Source organism: Podarcis liolepis (genome assembly GCF_965112155.1).
Source record: "Podarcis liolepis genome assembly, chromosome: 2".
Lineage (NCBI taxonomy): Eukaryota > Metazoa > Chordata > Lepidosauria > Squamata > Lacertidae > Podarcis > Podarcis liolepis.
Window position 1 is genome coordinate 55,818,884 of NC_139555.1, and position 18,838 is coordinate 55,837,721.

General features: G+C 46.3%; 1 protein-coding gene across 1 annotated transcript in view; it reads right to left on the bottom strand.

The window, feature by feature from the left end:
- The window catches only part of LOC310699682 (uncharacterized protein), a 46,716-nt gene that overhangs the window by 27,238 nt on the left and 640 nt on the right, over positions 1 to 18,838 (bottom strand). The window contains exon 2 of the mRNA XM_083487939.1: positions 7,066 to 7,234. Within this exon, the coding sequence (XP_083344065.1) occupies positions 7,066 to 7,124 (59 nt within the window). The 5' untranslated portion in view covers positions 7,125 to 7,234. The remainder of the gene's footprint in view (positions 1 to 7,065; positions 7,235 to 18,838) is intronic.

Below are 18,838 nucleotides of genomic sequence, written 5' to 3' on the forward strand. Positions count from 1 at the left end.
TATGGCAGTTTTAGTGGCTCAATTCATTGTTTACTCTGCAACTGCTGGGACTGTTAGGCAAGATTTCGTGGTTTAAATTTAGCATTCTGAAAGGAGCATTGCACTGCTTTGGATTGCCAAATAAATTTGTTATTGTAATGTAATTAAATATATTGCTACATGAAAATGAATAGGATTATGCCTTTTTAGGTTTCTGAAAAAAATTAGAAGTGCTCTGCAATTCTTGCCTCTAGTCCCTGTTAATACTGATGTATGCTTTGGCAGGACCAAAAAGGCCTTTTTGCAGGAATACTACACTATACAACAGTACCATGTGTTTGTTTTTGTTTTGCTCTCAGGGTCATGAAATTAAATCCTGATCTACCCAACTGTTTACAAGGGGGTGATTTTGTGCAAAATCTGCTGGGGAGGCAAAGAGTGCTGTGGTTTTTTTAAATGTCTTTCAAAATCAAATGGGAAGATGAAAGTGTATGCATGAAAACATTAGCAGACCTTTTAGCTGTGTAGACGTTCATTGTGTACAACAATGAAATCAGCTCTGGATAGACTCTTCTGACAGGGCATATAATTTGCATGCAAAAGCTCCGGGTACCAGAGAGAGTATACCTCTGAATACCAATTGCTGGGGCACACAAATGGGGGAAGTGCCTTTCTGAAGCTTCCCCTACAGCTGGCCACAGTAAGAACAGGATGCCTTTGGCCTGATCCAGCAGGGCTCTTCTTGCTTATGCTAGCTTCAATTGCTGGTATCTCCATATAGGTTGGGGAAAGGTTCCTGCCTGAGATCCCAAAGAGCCACAGTCAGTGTAGCAGACAATACTGAGCTAGATGAACGTGGTATAAGTCAGCTTCTTATGTACCTAACACTAGTCAGAAATCTTGAGTGAGCCTAACCACCTTGTGTGACTTTTGATCCATACAACTCAGAGTCATATGATATATTCACTAACCCCCATTGTGTCAAGGCACTGGTTCTGATTGTGCGTAGCCTCTCCTGACCCAGATTTAATAGATAAGTAGTCCTGGGTGCCATTGGCATCCTGATAACATTGTGCCCCACATATTCTGGTGACATTCCAGGAATGTCTGTAGCTTTAAGCCTCTAGAGCAGTGTTTCCCAACCTTTTTTGGGCAAAGGCACACTTGTTTGATGAAAAAAATCTCGAGGCACACCACCATTACAGCCCCGTGACGTCAGCGCGCAGCGTCACGCCGGGAGGGACGCACGAAAGTGTAACTTTCAATTTTTTTCCCTCCCCCTTGCCGGGGAACCTCCAAGCTTTGGGGGTGGGGGGGGAGGAGGCAGCAAAGCGAGGGACTGAGGGACCCTAACCCTAACCCTAACCCTAACCGATCACCCGGGAAAGCATGCGAACGAGGAGCCCCCATGTCCTGCTCCCGGCAGCGGACAGCACAAAGCGAGGAGGCCTGGACAAGGCAGCACGCTCCCCGCTCTCGCTGCATCGGGGCTTTTCTCCTCCAGGCCGCTTTCGAAGTCCCCTTCTCCGCTCCCAAGAGCCGGAGCCGCTGCTTCCAGGCCCTGTCCGAGCCCCGACTTGTGGCCTCACTTCGAGGAGCGCCTGTTGCTGGGGACGGGGCTGCATCCCCCTCAGCCGCCGCCTCGCTTCCTTCCAGGAGACCCGACGGCTCCCCCTCTCCCACTCGCCCTCCTGCGCCCGCAGCAGACCGAGACCTCCCCGCCCCCGCCCGGCTCGGCCCTACCTGGGCGCCTCCAAGCCCGGCCGGCTCCGCGTCGCGCTCCACGCCGGGCAGCTGCAGCAGGGGCTGCGCGGGGGCGCGCGGCGGCCCGGCTGAGCGCGCCCCGGAGCCGCCGTGCCGTCGCTCGCAAGTCCCTCCGAGAGCCCTCGGGACTGACTCCGGAGTCGGGAGGCGGCGCGTCGCCCAGGGAAGGGGCGGCTTCCCACAAGTCCTCCGGGAAGCAAACGCCCTCGCCCGCTTCCCTCCAGGCAACATCTCGCGGCACACCAGGCAACATCTCACGGCACACTAGTGTGCCGCGGAACACTGGTTGGGAAACACTGCTCTAGAGCACCTGGTCTAGAAAAGAGGTATCAATGACCAGGCAGTAGTTGTCAAGTGCCTCAGGGTTCAGGGAGGGTTTCTTCAGGAGGAGATATACCACCACCTTCTTCAAGGGACCACCCTCTCATGCGAGGATGCGTTAGCTACCTTCTTCAGCCACTCCCACCCCAATCTGTTCAAACAAGCCAGGATGGGCAAGAGTTGAGGCGGCAGCTGCTGGGATGGACAGTCATAAGCACCTCATCCACATCTTCAGGCCTCTGTAACTGGAACTGACCCCACAGAATCAATAGGACAACACCAGGCACCTCGCCAGAGCAGAGGCTGCTTTAACAGGAGCATCAAGATCTGTGTTCACACAAGTGATTTTATCCCCAAAGCGCCTAGAGAACTTATCACACCCGGCCTGTAATAGTTCCCATGTCCCATTAAAAATGGGGCAAGTGACTAAACCTCCTGCCAAAACAGTCTGCAGAATGTTCTGCCATGCTGGGTCTTGCTGTCTTAATACAGCCTGATCCTTCTGTTGCTTATAACCCTCTGGTGTTTGTTGGCTTCTTGTGTAACTTCCTTGCCCCGCCTTTCACATTGTTGACACACTACCGCGCCCTTTGCCGAGGCTACCTGTTTTGTTTGTGGGAATTTTCTCCTGGAAACACCTCTTTGCCTTACAGAGATTCTGCAGTGCTGATATATCTCCTGCAGAAGGCTGTCCTGAGTCTTTCTAGCAGCCATCCCTCTTGTCTGATGGAATCATTTGACTTCATTACTTCTTCTGTGTTCTTAAAGCCCTTGTCCATGTTGGGTTTTCTCATATTTTCTGGGTTAAGCAAGCAAAACTGAACGAAGCACACACACCTCGTTTTATGTGAGCCTTTGAAGAGATTCAAGGCATTGAGAATATATAAGTAAAGAGAATAGTTGCCATAAAGCAAGTTGATTGATTATTTAGAACTTTCTCTGTCAATCTAGCAGTGCTAAAATGAAAGATAATGGGATGGTTATATCTATTAAGTGAAAGGCAGACTGTACATGCTCAGAGGCACAGTTTCCACATTTCAGAGCTGAACTGTGTAAGCAGATCATGGGGGTTAAGATTTGGTGAGCCCTAACGTTTGTAAAAAACAAAACAAAAAACAAAAACCAGAAGCTTTTCTTTTAGGAATTATGGGATTGGAGTTACCTAAACAATATAAAAATATATTTATGTATGCAACCACTGCTGCAAGAATGGTATTTGCCCAAAGATGGAAGGAGGAAGATGTCCCATTGAAAGAAGAATGGCTACAGAAACTAACGTAATATGCAGAAATGGCAAAACTTACAGGAAGAATAAGAAATCAAGATAACAAATCTTTAAGGGGGGATGGAAATCATTTATTGAATATTTACAAACTCATCATAAACAAATTAAGACATTAGCAGGATTAATGTAAAATGTCCAGTATGGAAAGCATATATAAAATGGATGGAAATAAATATAAAATAGTTTTAAATTGGAATATGCAGGAAAATAGAGTAAATAAAAGGAACCAGAGAAAGAGGGGGAGGAAAGTAAAAATATGATATGTAAAGATGATTCTGTTTGAAATATTTATTTGTCATAAATGAAAGTTTTTAATAATAATAATAATAATAATAATAATAATAATAATGATTTGGTGAAGCCTAGCTCAGATGAACTATCAAGATCTAACTAAACCTCCTACTATTGTCCCACTAGTGGTGCCAGCAACTTGGGAAATGTTAGTGAAATGTTCAGAGACACCTATAAGTATATTCCGGGCCATAGAAATGTACAAAATATATGCAAACAGCATTATTCATGAATAGTGCACTTGTATGTGGACTGATTTTCTTGTAAAACATTTATGAGCTGCAATCCAGAAAATTATGTGCCTCCGTGTGCATGCACTTAGAACCAGAAGTCACAATTTGCACTGGTGGGCACAATTCATAAATACTCTTTCAGATGAGGTACCGTATTTTTCGCCCTATAGGACGCACCGTCCCATAAGACGCACCTAGTTTTTTGGGGGGGAAATAAAGGGGAAAAAATTATTTCCCCCCAGGTGCGGGGCTGGGGCAGCCCGAGCTTCCCCCGACCCCAGCCCCCAAACAGGCAGCTCTCTGCAAGCCGTGGGAGCCCAGCGGTGGTTCCCGCTGCTTGAGAAGAGGTCCCCGAAGCCTGGACGCGCTGAGATCAGCGCGCGCAGGCTTCGGGATGCCTGCAGCTCTCCCCAAGCAGCGGGAACGTTCCCGCTGCTTGAGGAGAGATCCGCGAAGCCTGCACACGCTGAGATTAGCGCGCGCAGGCTTCGGGATGCCTGCAGCTCTCCCCAAGCAGCGGGAACGTTCCCGCTGCTTGAGGAGAGATCCGCGAAGCCTGCACGCGCTGAGATTAGCGCGCGCAGGCTTCGGGATGCCTGCAGCTCTCCCCAAACAGCGGGAACGTTCCCGCTGCTTGAGGAGAGATCCGCAAAGCCTGCACGCGCTGAGATCAGCGCGCGCAGGCTTCAGGATGCCTGCAACTCTCCCCAAGCAGCGGGAGCGTTCCCGCTGCTTGCCGAGAGGTCCGCGAAGCCTGGAGAGCGAGAGGGGTCGGTGCGCACCTACCGCTCTCGCTCTCCAGGCTTCAGCGAAAGCCTGCATTCGCCCCATAAGACGCACCCACATTTCCCCTTCATTTTTGGAGGGGAAAAAGTGCGTCTTATAGGGCGAAAAATACGGTAATTGAGGTTTGGTTTTTGCGACAACGAATGTTTATTTTGCTATATGTACAAACACTGGGAAGCCACAGTCACAATTTCCTTGTGCAAATAAACCACAGCAAAATTAATGTCTGATTATCATGCTTAGCTATCTATGCTCAGGTTTCATACTTCTTTCCTATTTGGAAGTGCTTATAAAACAGAACAACATGTGAAATTATTATTTATTTAACTTCCACCTCGCTGCTGCCGCCACCCCTGCGAAAGGAGCCCAGGGTGGCAAAAGAGCAAAAACAGTATCCGCATTTTTAAATGCTTTTTTAAAAAAAAATAACAAAATATTCTCACAGCTAATAAGTTGCCAGGATCAGCTTTGGCAGTTCCTGTCAATTCCAATTATTTCCCCTTCTTTCTTGTCACCTTTGCTGTGGAGTACATTTCGCAATCCCTTTGATAAGTCTCCAGGTGAGATGTCCTAGTGGTACACGACCTTACCCAGATTTGGTTTCCTCTGGAACAGTAGCAGATGGTGTGGTGGAACAGAGACACTTTCTGGACCTCTCAGCAAGTGAATCATCGCTGCTCACCACGAAGGAGAGTGGAGGCTGAGGTGGCAGGGAGAGTGGTGGAGTGTCAAATTGGCCCTGCTGGTGTGTTTGGACCACACCAGCGTCACTGCCACCTCGCTTCTCCCCCTCCTGGTAAGCAGAAGCACTTCACCTGCAGGGAGGTCAAATAACCACCTCCACCCCACTTTTGTCATCTACTACTACTTTGGAAGAAGACAGGAGTGCCTGGCGTGCTCTGGTCCATGGGGTCACGAAGAGTTGGACACGACTAAACGACTAAACAACAGCTACTACTACTTTGGAAGGAAGTCGCTGGAGGCTTCTGGCATTTTGCAAAATCTGGGTTTATTTACAAATGCACAGACTGTGCATGGGTGGCTGTGCAGTTTAAACACTCCAGCCGAAAATACCACTGGCACACATCAAATCTTTAGGAAGAGGCAACTCCCCAAATGCTTACAGAGCTCTCTTCCTCTTGTTCTGTGCTCAGAAAACGGCAGTCTTCCCTTTTTGTTACCTTTCTAAGACACACAGCAACTTAGATTACATCGGTGCCTTTTTTCCTGGGGGGTACTCAAAGGTACAAAGTACTAGCACCTTCCCCACCCCCGCAAATGTTAAAAGTGTGGCCCTTACTGTAATAACTTTGTGTTGAGTACCGGCACCCATTTTTTTCTTTTTTAAAAAGCACTGGATTACATCATCCTTAGATGGGAGATGGAAAGGTATGTCCCTCCACAACCCTTGCCTCTGACTGGTTTTCCGATTTAGAACAATAAAGAGTGGGCTTGTATCAAGAAGTCATCTTCTAACAATTGCCTCCCATCAGTGCTACTTTTCTAGAAAAAGAGGTGCCTGAACACCTCCCTCGTTCTCCTTTGAACAGCAATGGGACCCACCTGAGAAGTGCTGGAACTGAGTTCTGGCGAGTTCCAGGTGAAAAGAAAAAAAGCCCAGAGAGCCAGTGTGGTGTAGTGGTTAAGAGCGGTAGTCTTGTAATCTGGGAAACCGGGTTCGCGTCTCCGCTCCTCCACATGCAGCTGCTGGGTGACCTTGGGCCAGTCACACTTCTATGAAGTCTCTCAGCCCCACTCACCTCACAGAGTGTTTGTTGTGGGGGAGGAAGGGAAAGGAGAATGTTAGCCGCTTTGAGACTCCTTAAAGGGAGTGAAAGGCGGGATATCAAATCCAAACTCCTCCTCCTCTTCTTCTTCTTCTTCTTCTTTTCTTCTTCTTCTTCTTCTTCTTCTTTGGAGAGACACCTGAAAATCCTGGGCTACTAACACTTCTTTGTCAAGGCCAAGATTCCAGCCAGTAGCCCTATTCACAGAAATCTGATAGCAAATCCTTTAACATTATAAACAACACTATATTATATAATTTTTAAAGGATGTTTGTATCATCAGGATGAATGTAATCTGGTAACAACAACAACAACAACAACAACAACAACAACAACAACAACAACAACAACAGTACCCCACTCATCTGACTGAGTTGCCGCAGCCACTCTGGGTGGCTTCCAGAATACACAAAAACAATGAAACATTAAACATTACAAAACTTCCCTTGTCTAACCCAAATGTTAAAACGTAATTTAAATCATGAATTCTTAGGGTAATGTGTGTTTCCCATCACCAGACCTCAACTAAATAAGTTTTTACTGGTTCCTTGGTAAATTAATTTTGCAAAACTGTCAAGGCATGCCTAACTTGACACATCGTTATGTTTAGAGCACCTACCTCTTAGAAAACCACCCACTGTGTTTGCCTTCAGCATCTGTAACTCTTCGTTTCTTCATTCAATTTGTAACTTACACCTTCAGCAAACAAAACCTACAAAACCATTGGATGGAATCCCAGTGGTGTCCTGGTGGTGTGCATGGAAGATCTTTGAGGCCAGCGGAGGTATCTATGTTAACAGAAAAGGAAGGTGCGAAACTGCCTTATATGAACTTGGACCAGTGACCCAAATCACTCATCATTGCCTACACTGACTGGCAGTAGGTCTCCTTTCACAACTGTATCTGGAGATGCCGCAAATTGACTCTGGGGCCTTCTGCATGCAAAACAGATGTTCTAACACTGAGCTATGGCCTGTAGCCCTCAAAAGGAAGGCAGAGTGTTTTTATTGAATCATGCTTCCTTCCATAGTCCCCATGCCACCTTCTGCCTTGTTCTGGAGGGGGGTGGGGGGTGGCAGAGCAGCAGTTGGTAAAAATCACCCGCTTTTCCCCTTTCATTAGCTTTCACTGGATCAAAAGCCCTTCTGTGAGCCCGAGGGTGCTGACTCAAATCTACCCAAAACAATTATTATTAACACAAATATTGTTGAGTCAGTACTGAGTCCCACAAGCAAGTTCCCGAGTCCGTACCATCTCTCAGCAGCCTGTTAGTGCCAATGTGTTTCCTTTAAAGTCTAAGCAGAAGGCCAGCATTACTCTGACTATGGACATTACAGCAGAGAGTAGCTCAACGAATAGCATCTACTAGGTAGAAATTTTTGTATTCATCTAAGGATCAAATGACGTGAGGGGTGGGGAATTATGAATGCGGAGCTGCATTTGGTTAGAGGGTGTTTGTTGTGGCTGCTGCTTTTCGGTTGTGCACAAACTGTCCCAATCTTAAACTAATATGTGCCTTGCACTGGAGAAGAAGAGAGAGAGGGAGAATAGAGACAAGGATTCCATATTACGGTAATTATCTTGATCTAGGCACTGGTAAATTATTATTGCTGCACCACACACAGCAATTTAAAAAGTCTGAAAGGACAAGACTCTTGTCCTGAGGTGCTAACAATCTAAAATTCATATATTGGGGGAGAGAAATGAAGGCAGGGAGAATTAAGGGCGGAATGTGCTTGTGTTTCAACTACACATTTTTAAGCTCAGTTAAGTAGAGTACAGGGACAAGTTTCCTAGAATGCCCTTTCGGACCAAACTTGTGCTGACCTGCCCTCAGGTACTAGACTGATACTCTTAGGGTTGCTGACCTCATTTCCTCCTTCCTCCTTCTTCGTTCTCATCTTGGGAGAGGACATATATTTGTGTCTTTCCTGTTGAGATGCAAGAGCAAACATGGCTCAAGGCATCTCCACCTTAGTTAAATAGAACTAGGACCTTTCCAGTCAGACGTGTATTCCCATAATAAACCTAGCTTTCTTATTTTTTCTAAACTCAGAATCTCAGTGTGGTTATATGCAGGGTAAACTGTGCTTCTCCAACCAGGATTCAGCATGAAATTCAACTTCTGCTGAGTGATTTAACTCCTAACGCAAACAGATTTCCACCCAGATGTTCCTTCCCAACCAAACTTACGGTTAAAAGCAATTTAAGTGACAGCCAGACTTCACTGTTGTAAATAAGGTGTGGCATCATGTTGCAATACAGGTGGAGAGAAAGAGCAGCAATGCTGAATGAGCCGGAAAAATAGGAGAATGAACAATGTGAAGAGAAAGTCATGCTTCATAGCTGAACGGTAGTGAGCTAACCCTCCATTGTGAGAAATGGTGATATTTTTAAACTGTTCTGACCAAGTGAATCTGCTCCTGGAATGCAATCTTGCATTGTACAACAAACAGAACCATGAAAGCCAGTGCTATCGAATTTCCTCATTCATATTTTCCTTTGAAACAAAGGGTGTGCTATGTGCAGGCAAAACAGCTTCTCCATTGTTAGGGTGAAAGACGCAGTAACATTTCAATGGATAAACAATCAAGAGATTGTGGGGAGACAGGGGGCATCCACAGATAAAAGGCATTCTCTGAGCAAAGAGCTGGATACAAATCAAGAACCAATTTAAAAAAAATTCTTAGTGTTGTAGAATAATCTGTTTGCTCAATTTTTTTAAAAGGGGAGTTACACTTGAAGTTAGACATGATCTAGGTCTAGGTTTGTTGGGCAGTTGTTGTTGTTTAGTCGTTTAGTCGTGTCCGACTCTTCATGACCCCATGGACCAGAGCATGCCAGGCACTCCTGTCTTCCACTGCCTCCCGCAGTTTGGTCAAACTCATGTTGGTAGCTTCGAGAACACTGTCCAACCATCTCGTCCTCTGTCGTCCCCTTCTCCTTGTGCCCTCCATCTTTCCCAGCATCAGGGTCTTTTCCAGGGAGTCTTCTCTTCTCATGAGGTGGCCAAAGTATTGGCGCCTCAGCTTCACGATCTGTCCTTCCAGCGAGCACTCAGGGCTGATTTCCTTAAGAATGGATCGGTTTGATCTTCTTGCAGTCCATGGGACTCTCAAGAGTCTCCTCCAGCACCATAATTCAAAAGCATCAATTCTTCGGCAATCTCCCCCCCCCCATTTTTTGGGGGGGGCAGTAGTTTATTTGTTAACAACCTCAGATATGCAGATGACACAACTTTGATGGCAGAAAGTGAAGAGGAATTAAAGAACCTCTTAATGAGGGTGAAAGAGGAGAGCACAAAGTGTGGTCTGAAACTCAACATCAAAAAAACTAAGATCATGGCCACTGGTCCCATCACCTCTTGGCAAATAGAAGGGGAAGAAATGGAGGCAGTGAGAGATTTTACTTTCTTGGGCTCCATGATCACTGCAGATGGTGACAGCAGCTGCAAAATTAAAAGACGTCTGCTTCTTGGGAGAAAAGCAATGACAAACGGCTGGAGTGGGGAGGAGGACTACTTGCCCCCCCTCACCTCTTTTTCCAGCCCCCCCTTCTGATGCCACTTCTCTAGCCTGCCACAAAGTCTGAGGGACAGTGGACCGACCCACGGCTTTAAAATTTTACTGACTCCTGTGCTGTATTTATAGACCTAATAGGTATCTAAACCCATTTGCACATAACAAAATATGTATTTTATCAAAGCAATTGTTGAACTGAAATACAATTAAGAAAAAGTATATTAATAGTGAATTTTTTGGGGGGGGCAAGAGAGTGGGGCCCTAAGCTATAGCATGTTTAGCTTATATATAAATCCAGCACTGGGGAAAGCAGCTTACTTTGTAGCTAGACTTGCTCAAATTGAGGCTTTGCAGCCTAGTTCCTATGCTTTTAATTTTGCTGTCAAGGATGGGATTTTTAAAACTCTGTTCAACCCACACATACAGGAGCCTGAAGCGATAAATTGCAATTAATACATTCTCTACTACCCTTTAAAGCCCATCCCACAATTCTTGTAACTGATGTGCGATTTTTCAACTTAGCCAGAAGCCAAGTAATAATCAGTTAAAAGTCTGTGCTTGAAAGCCTAGAAGTAAGAGGGTGAACCTGGTATTATGGGACAATAGTGGAATCAACTCTGCTTCCCAAGCTTCATTGCAGCTGGACCAGGGTGGCGATACTGCATGGTAAACTGCTTCCCTGTGCAAAGCCCAGCTCATATTTAAGATTGTTTAAATTTGCTGGACAAAGAATAGAAAACACAAACATCTGTGGAAGGGCTGCCTGGTATGCAAATTGTAAACAGCAGACCTTAAATGTATACAGAGAAATTTGCCTTACGTTGAACATGCCCGCATAGCTGAGTCAGAATGTGCTGGAGTTCTTTATGTAAGTTGCTTGGAATATAGGTTACCTTTCAGGACATAAGTGGGAGAAATAAGCAGCTTTTTACTACACTTCGCAGGTCACCCTGACTGTTCCTGGATACAGGATCATGTGGGGAAATGGCAACATGAACAGACCTGCACACAGATACAGCTAGCAACAGATAACAGGCACTGCTGTGATCAAAGGAGCTGGTGGAAGTGCTGCTGCAATCTTGGAAGCTGGTGGCAGCTTCTGCTATCTTAATTCAAATACAACCCAGGGGAAAATGTTTCGGGCTTGCATCTGTGTCTTGGTTGAGTTCTGAATGCAGTGGTGGCAGTAAGAAATGGCTCAAACTAGCTATCTTAAATCCCAAGTTGTTCCTCCCCACACCTGTTTTTACATGAGCTGGGATAATGGCAGTTATCTAGCACCGAAGTGATCAAGGGGAGAAGCAGAGATGGAGCAACAGGTGGCTGTATCTGGTGCCTGCCTCCAACTCCCTGCAGTCCTATGGTATGGTTGGTGGTTCTTCCACAAGGCCCCATAGCATGGTGGTGATGCTACTACTATAAATGTCAGGTCATCACCAAGACCTGGGTGGGGGAGATACTCAGGTCTGCCCTACTGGGTACTCCATGCAGCATCAAGCGAGGCTAGAGGGCAGGGCAGGGGGAGTTGCTGTGGTTCATCAGAGTTCATTCTGCTGGAAGGAGGCAGTGGTAAAACCACTCCTCAAGAAACCCTCCCTGGATTTGGAAAATCTAAGTCATTACTGGCCAGGTGCCAGTCTCCCCTTCTTGGGCAAGATTCTTGAGCCATGGTCCAGATCAAGGTGCTCTTGAAGGAAACAGATGTTTTAGATTCATTTTAATTGGGGTTTAGGCCTGTTTTTGACACAGAAACTGCTTTGGTCACTCTGGTATGGTGACCTCTGTTGGGAGGGACACGGGAAATGTGTCCCTGTCTCCTCAACCCCTCAGTGGCTTTCAATACCATTGATCATGGTATCCTGGAGTGGCTGTCAGAATTAGGAGTGGGCAGCGCCACTTTGCAGTGGTTCTGGTCCTACTTGGACAGTCATTTCCAGAGGCTGATGCCTGGTAAGTGCTCTTTGACTCTTCACTGTGGGGTTCCTCAGAGTTTTGTTTTATCCCCCATGCTGTTTAACTGCATGAGTGGGGTCATCCAACATTTTGGAGTACACACTGTCAGCAATATGCTGATGACACATAGCTCTACTTCTCCTTTACATCTGCAGGTGAGGCAGTGGGTGGGCTAGACTGTTGTCTTGCCTCGGTAATGGACTGGATAAGAGCCAACAAACTGAAGCTCAATCCAGATAGGAATGCTCTGGTAACTACTGGGTTAGATTATTGGTTATATGTGGGGCTGCCTTTGAAGATGTTTCAGAAACTTTAGCAGGTGCAGAATTTAGCAGCCAGGTTGCTCACTGGGGGCAAGATGGTTTGAGCATTTCACACCAATCCTAGTCCAACTGGCTACCAATTAATTTCCAGGCCCAATTCAAAGTGCTGCAAGACCTCAAGGACTGCCTTTCCCCATGTGAACTGACCTGGACCCTGCAGTCATCATCTGAGGCCCTTCTTTGTGAGAGTCCTTTTTTAATATAATTTTTATAATTTTCTTTTTTCTCATCACAAATATACTTCTATCCATAACATACAGTTTGTATAACATATCCCCCTGCCTCTCTTTTGACTTCCCTCAACTTCCATTTCTGATTTGTTATCCTCTCCGTTGTATTTTGCTGGTTTTTTTTAGAATATATCATATTTTCCCTTTGTTATAATATTTGTTCCCTATCCATAAAATTGTGAATGTTTATTTAAATCCTACCATCGAGTCAATATTCTTTCTTTGTTTCTGCAAATTCTTTGTGTGAGTCCTTGAGAGGTCCGGAAGGTGGCAACATGAGAACGGGCCTTTTCTGTGGTGGCTCCCTACTTGTGGAATGCTCTCCCCAGGGAAGCTTGCCTCTGTATTTGTTACATATCTGTAGGCACCAGTCCAAAACATTCTTTTCCCAGGCCTTTGACTAATTAAACTATCTATGGCCTTTTAAATGGGGGGGGGGCGGGTATTGTTACTGGTTGTGCCTAAATCTGAGGTAGGGATTTAACAGTGGGAAGCCAGCAGGCAGCAAAAGAAAGGATTAATATGTTTCCACCTGCGCATACAAATATGGACCAAGCAGGCGCCCATTGGAGATTGCAGCCTTAATGGCTGCCTTGGGTTAAAAAGAGAGAAAATGTCTCTGGTTTGGGCTACTCACAGACATTTATGTCAAATGTTACTATGCAGTCTCAGACCCATTAAAAAGCAAAACACAGAATTAATGTGTGCCGACTGAGCCAATATTAAGACTTTGGAGAGAAGATGCAAATGGGTGAAATCCAATGCAAATGTTATCTCCACTTCAGAAGCCTCCGAAACTGTTTGTATTATAAGCCATGAAAGGCTCTTGGTGATACTCATGGAGAGATGAACAGGGACGAATCTTCTCTGGACAGTCACACATTGTTTGCCTGCCAAGGACTCGCTCTCCTTCTCTGAGGGCAGCTTTATAGCCACTCATGGACAGATCCCGTGATGTGCGCTGCAGTGTTTCTCAGATGTTTTGAACTTCCACAACCCCCTTCCAAAGTTATTCTGCCCTCTGGGATCCCACAACTCACCCAGCGCCAAGCAACTGTTCCATAGCAGAATGGGAAGAGATCATTGAAAACATAAACTCCTCACTTTCCTGAGTCTTCAGGTTATGGTAGAAGTGCCTGGTTCTGTCACTTACCATTTCTGAGTGCTGCAGTTTAAGCTAAGCATAGTGAGAGACTCTCTCTGTGTGTGTGTGTGTGTGTGTGTGTGTGTGTGTGTGTGTGCGCGCGCGCACGCGCGCACGCATTTTTGTGTTCACCACGAGGATTTTTTGTTTTGCCTTAGAATTCAAGAGACATATCCCTTAACACAGGCTATCTGACCCAATTGGCTCCAACTGTGTGGCTATGAGAAAAAAAAGGTTGGCCAGGATAGTTCAGGATTTGGAAGCCATCTTGGATATGATTAAGGGACATCAGTCTTCAAATATCTAAAACAGGGGTTGTCAGCATGGTGCCCATGGACACCATAGCACCTTTGAAGGCTTTCTTTCGTGCCCCCAGACAGATGCCCTGGCCTCTGAGTTTTCTACTTAAAAAAATAAGAACCTCTCCAGCCCTTCTAGAAAGAACATTATGCGACAAAATGTGCAGGAGTGAGTGTGATGTGGCCACGTGTGTGTGTGTGTTTCTGTGTGTGTAATGCTGGCATTATAAGCATAAAATTGTTGCAGGTGGCTGTTGCTCTATTTTATGTTATGCCATGCTCCCTGTGGCAGCCATTTTGTGGCTGGCACGCCCAGCACTATCTCAAAATTTGAAATGTGACCACAAAATGTTTCAAAAAGGTTGGTGACTCCTGATCTAAAAGGATGACACACAGAAGATGGAACAGAATTTGTCCTCTAGGGCTAGGGGGGACGGGACAGCTGGAAATTTCAGGGGAGCAGATTTCAGCTAAACGTTAAGAGAAACATCCTCACAGAATCTGTTCAGCAGCGGAACAGGCGGCCTCCCCAAAAGGTGGGGAGCTTTCCTTGGCTGGAGGTATTCAAGGAGAGGCTGCATGACCATCTGCCACAGATGCTGTAGCTGCTTCATTTAAAAGAGGATTAGACAAATTCATGGAGGATAAGTCCATCCATGGTTACTAGTCATGATGGCTGTGCACTGTCTCCAGCATAAGAGGCCTATCTGAATACCAGCTGCTGGGGAACACGAGCGAGCGAGGGCTCCTGTTGGGAAAGAGTGCTGAACTGAACCTTGCCAAAGCATCACCAAAAGTAAAAAGTAGGATGCAGGTCTGCATAAAGGGGTTAATTTGTATGTGGGGAATGCACATTTAGAAACAACGACAACAATGTTGATAGAAATGCAATGCATCTTACTATAGTTGGGAAGCCTGTGGAGAGCCATAGCTCCAGAGCGGGGGGGGGGGGGAGGCTAGCCATGTTTTTTACCCAAATGCACATGGGGTGTTTGCGCCAAACTCAGTGGCGTAGCGTGGGTTGTCAGCACCCGGGGCACGGCAAGTAATTTGCGCCCCCTAACCCGTGGATTTGCACCCCCTAACCCGTGGATTTGCGCCCCCTAACCCTAACCCCCAGATGTTGTGCCCGGTGCGGCCGGCCCCCCCTGCACCCCCCACGCTACGCCACTGGCCAAACTGGGTCTTTGACCCGGGTGAAATAAAGCCTCATTTCGCTCCCGGACTGTGACTAGATGACCTGAACATTGTCCAAGTTGCTAACCGTCAACGGGCAACTCTGAAAGGTCCTCCTCTCCCTCCTTGTGAGGTTTTCTTTTTAATCTGCAATCTGAGCTTAGACCAGGCAACCCTTCAAACTGAGGGCTGACTATCCTCTGGCAGTTCTTCAGGTGCAGGACATTGCTCCGTAAAAAATGATGCATGACCACCCTAACTAGACAGACTTTTGTCTCATGTTCTTCTCATGTCCTTATCCTCTCCTGCAATTTACATGTGGAGCAGAGGGTTGGACGAGATGGCATTCAGGATTCCTTCCAATTGTATGAGTTGGAAAACACAGTGGGGCAAGCCCTACCTGTTGCACATTGGCCAGGTATCTAAAGCTGCCTGTTTGCAAAGAAAAGCCTCAGTGTAACTCTACACCGAAGTGACTGAGGGAGAGTCTGTCACGGTAAATGTTGAGATGCCTGTGCAATAATAGTTTGTGAAAACAAGTACCTCACAACACAAACATATTTGCTTTACAGATACCAAACTTCACAGAAGCAAACGTTTCCATTATTTGTATGCTCTCTACACTTATCAGTCAATATCAACATTGTGTCGTAACCATCTTTACCAAGTGATCTCCTTGACAGGGTGCCATGCTTGGAATGCTCTGCTTTCTATGGTGCAGTGATTCATGCTTCTCCTCAGAGCCGTCTTTCCCATAGGGCTTAGTGGTGCGTCGCGCCAGGGCGCCGGCCTCTCAGGGGCGCCCCAGCAAGTGGGGAAACTGTGCGGCTTTGCCGGCGGCCTCCCTTTCCCTGCACACCCACCAGCTGTGCCCCGCCAACCATAAGGCTGGCGGTCTTGCAGCTTCCCTCCCAAGCCTCTGCGGGGATCACTCTCCTCCCGAGGAGGCTTGGAAGGGGCACAACTTCACTCCCAAGCCTCTGTGGGGATTGCTCTCCCGCAGCGGCATGAGGGAGAGTTGCACCCCCCCCCGATGGCTGGCATTGCGCAGCTAAGGCCACCCCAACACTATCTGTGGTAATTGGGGGGGGGGCGCTGGGCGTATATTTGCACCCCGGTGCCACATCTGCTAAAGATGGCCCTGCTTCTCCTTTTGATGTAAACCACTGTGTAATTGACTAATATGGTCCCATAAGAAAAAGCCTCACAGAAACTTCTTCAACAGATCTTCCTTTTGTAGTAGTGAAGACAGGGCTTATTCTAAAAATGAATCTCCCTGTCTACATCTTCCATCTCCCAAACTGAATTATATCTGATTTCCAAGCCCTGAATTCCGATTTTCTTAACTGGTTTTAGAGATGAGTGCCACATCTCTGGTCTTGCTCACTTGAAAATTATAAGGACAGTAAGTATCCAGAAAAGATTAGTGCATGATCTTGCATAGCCTCTAACACTCAGTCATAGTGCAGAACAGGTCTTTCTTTCCTATTATTGTAAGAAAGGAGGGCCTTCTCGGTAGTGGCACCTGCCCTGTGGAACGCCCTCCCACCAGATGTCAAAGAGAAAAACAACTACCAGACTGAAGGCAGCCCTGTTTAGGGAAGCTTTTAATGTTTAATAGATTATTGTATTTTAATATTCTGTTGGAAGCTGCCCAGAGTGCCTGGGGAAACCCAGCCAGATGGGCAGAGTATAACTAATAAATTATTATTAGTAGTAGTAGTATCGAAGGAACATCAATGCCAACTTTTGCCCTGCCTAACAGAGCCATCTGCACACACAAACACAATCCATCATACCGAAGGGGGTTTAGCCAGACCTGCCTGGCTCTGCTGGTGAGGAGCACTGCAGTTGTACCTCCTCAAATGGAAGCCACTGCTGGCAGCATCCCCACTGGAAATGGAGATGGTGAGAGCAGAGCTGGCTCCTGAGCCAGCCCTCCTCCCATCATGTGACAGCAACATCACTGAACCACCCTGGGATCTGGCACAGCAAGGGGTTTTTTCCCCCCCTGCCACACCCTTCCTTTCAACCTGGCTGGTGTGAGCAGTGGTGCTGAGGTGCAGCAGTGGCTTTGCTCATGCTGGTTTGGATTGCAGCAAGCCCAGGAAAGTGAAATGTCCTGTAGTATAATAAGAAAACCGTTCACAGCCACTGAAATGTAGCTTTTGTGGGTACAAAAATTAAGTGGAGAGAAAAATACCCTCTTCATTTATGTGAACAAGTGAATGTTATTACATTACCGGTATATATTTATTTATACCCTGCCTTTCTCGCTGACAGGGACTCGGGCCTGAACATGCTTGAACATGGTAACTGGTTACATACTCTGTGATATCTGGCCTGGTTTTGGGAGTTCAAGTCTGGAGGAGAGGAGAGGTTTGGTAGGATTCATCCATTACTAGTGGATGAGCACTTTTAGGGGTTTTATTTTATTGTATTTTTATTTGATGCATTTTGGTTTTGAATATCAAGGTGTTTTGGTTTTCATGGATTTGTAAGTGCTTTGAGACATCTTCATGTGAGAAGATTGATGAAACGTATAAATAACTCTCTTACATTCAAAGTGGATTTTGTATTTGACAAAATGGTATCTAATCTCATCTTCAAAGGGGAAGATGCGAACAAGCTCACAGTGTATGGCTCTCATCTCTCAACTGGACAAAGGATTAGGCCAGGCCAGGCCTGCTTTGTTAGGATATTAATACCAGCTTGCTCTTAATCTGCTTGCTTAGGATTTGCTAGTTTTATGGTTGTACTGGAAAGGTATTGGTTTTATTTTAAATTTTTCCATTGCGTTGTACACCACTTCATTATTTTTTAAAGTGTGGAATGACATAAAAACAACATTTAAATGTTTATATTTGAGGCACCCCAAGCAGCTGCAAATAAGATGCTGATCATAATATCCATTGCTTGATTAAATGTTTTTGCTTTCCCCCAAGTTACCACTTGGGCTGGCTCCAGAAACAAGGCCATTTGAGACCCAGATGGAAACAGGCCTCCCATGCAGTCTTCATGAAGTGCTTCCCCACCCCAACACCCGTGGGACTTATAACAGATATATTGTTCAGCACAAACGTATTGTGATCAGAATACAGTGGTACCTTGGGTTACAGACGCTTCAGGTTACAGACTCTGCTAACCCAGAAATAGTACCTTGGGTCAGTGGCGTAGCGTGGGTTGTCAGCACCCGGGGCAAGGCAAGTAATTTGCGCCCCCTAACCCGTGGATTTGCGCCCCCTAACCCTAAACCCCAGATGTTGCGCCCGGTGCGGCCAGCCCCCCCTGCACCCCCACGCTACGCCACTGCCTTGGGTTAAGAACTTTGCTTCAGGATGAGAACAGAAATCGCGCAGCAGCAGCGTGGCGGCAGCAGGAGGCCCCATTAGCTAAAGTGGTGCTTCAGGTTAAGAACAGTTTCAGGTTAAGAATGGCCCTCCAGAACGAATTAAGTTCTTAACCTGAGGTACAACTGTAGTGGGATGGGCATTCCTATGAGCCCACAGAACTTTTGAATACTTGGTGCAACAAAGTGGCTAACAATAAGTGGAGTTGTGCAACTGTTGCAAATAAGTCAACAAATGGGAACACCCTTGATTGAAAACTTCCAGTCGCTCTCAAAGGCTGCCCTCTTATTCCAAATGAGCCCCCTTTAATTCATTGGGGCTTCCTTCAGGGGCGGACTTTGGTAATCTTTGATAATATGGTGCCCTGAGAGAGCCCGAAATCTGGCACCCCCCAAA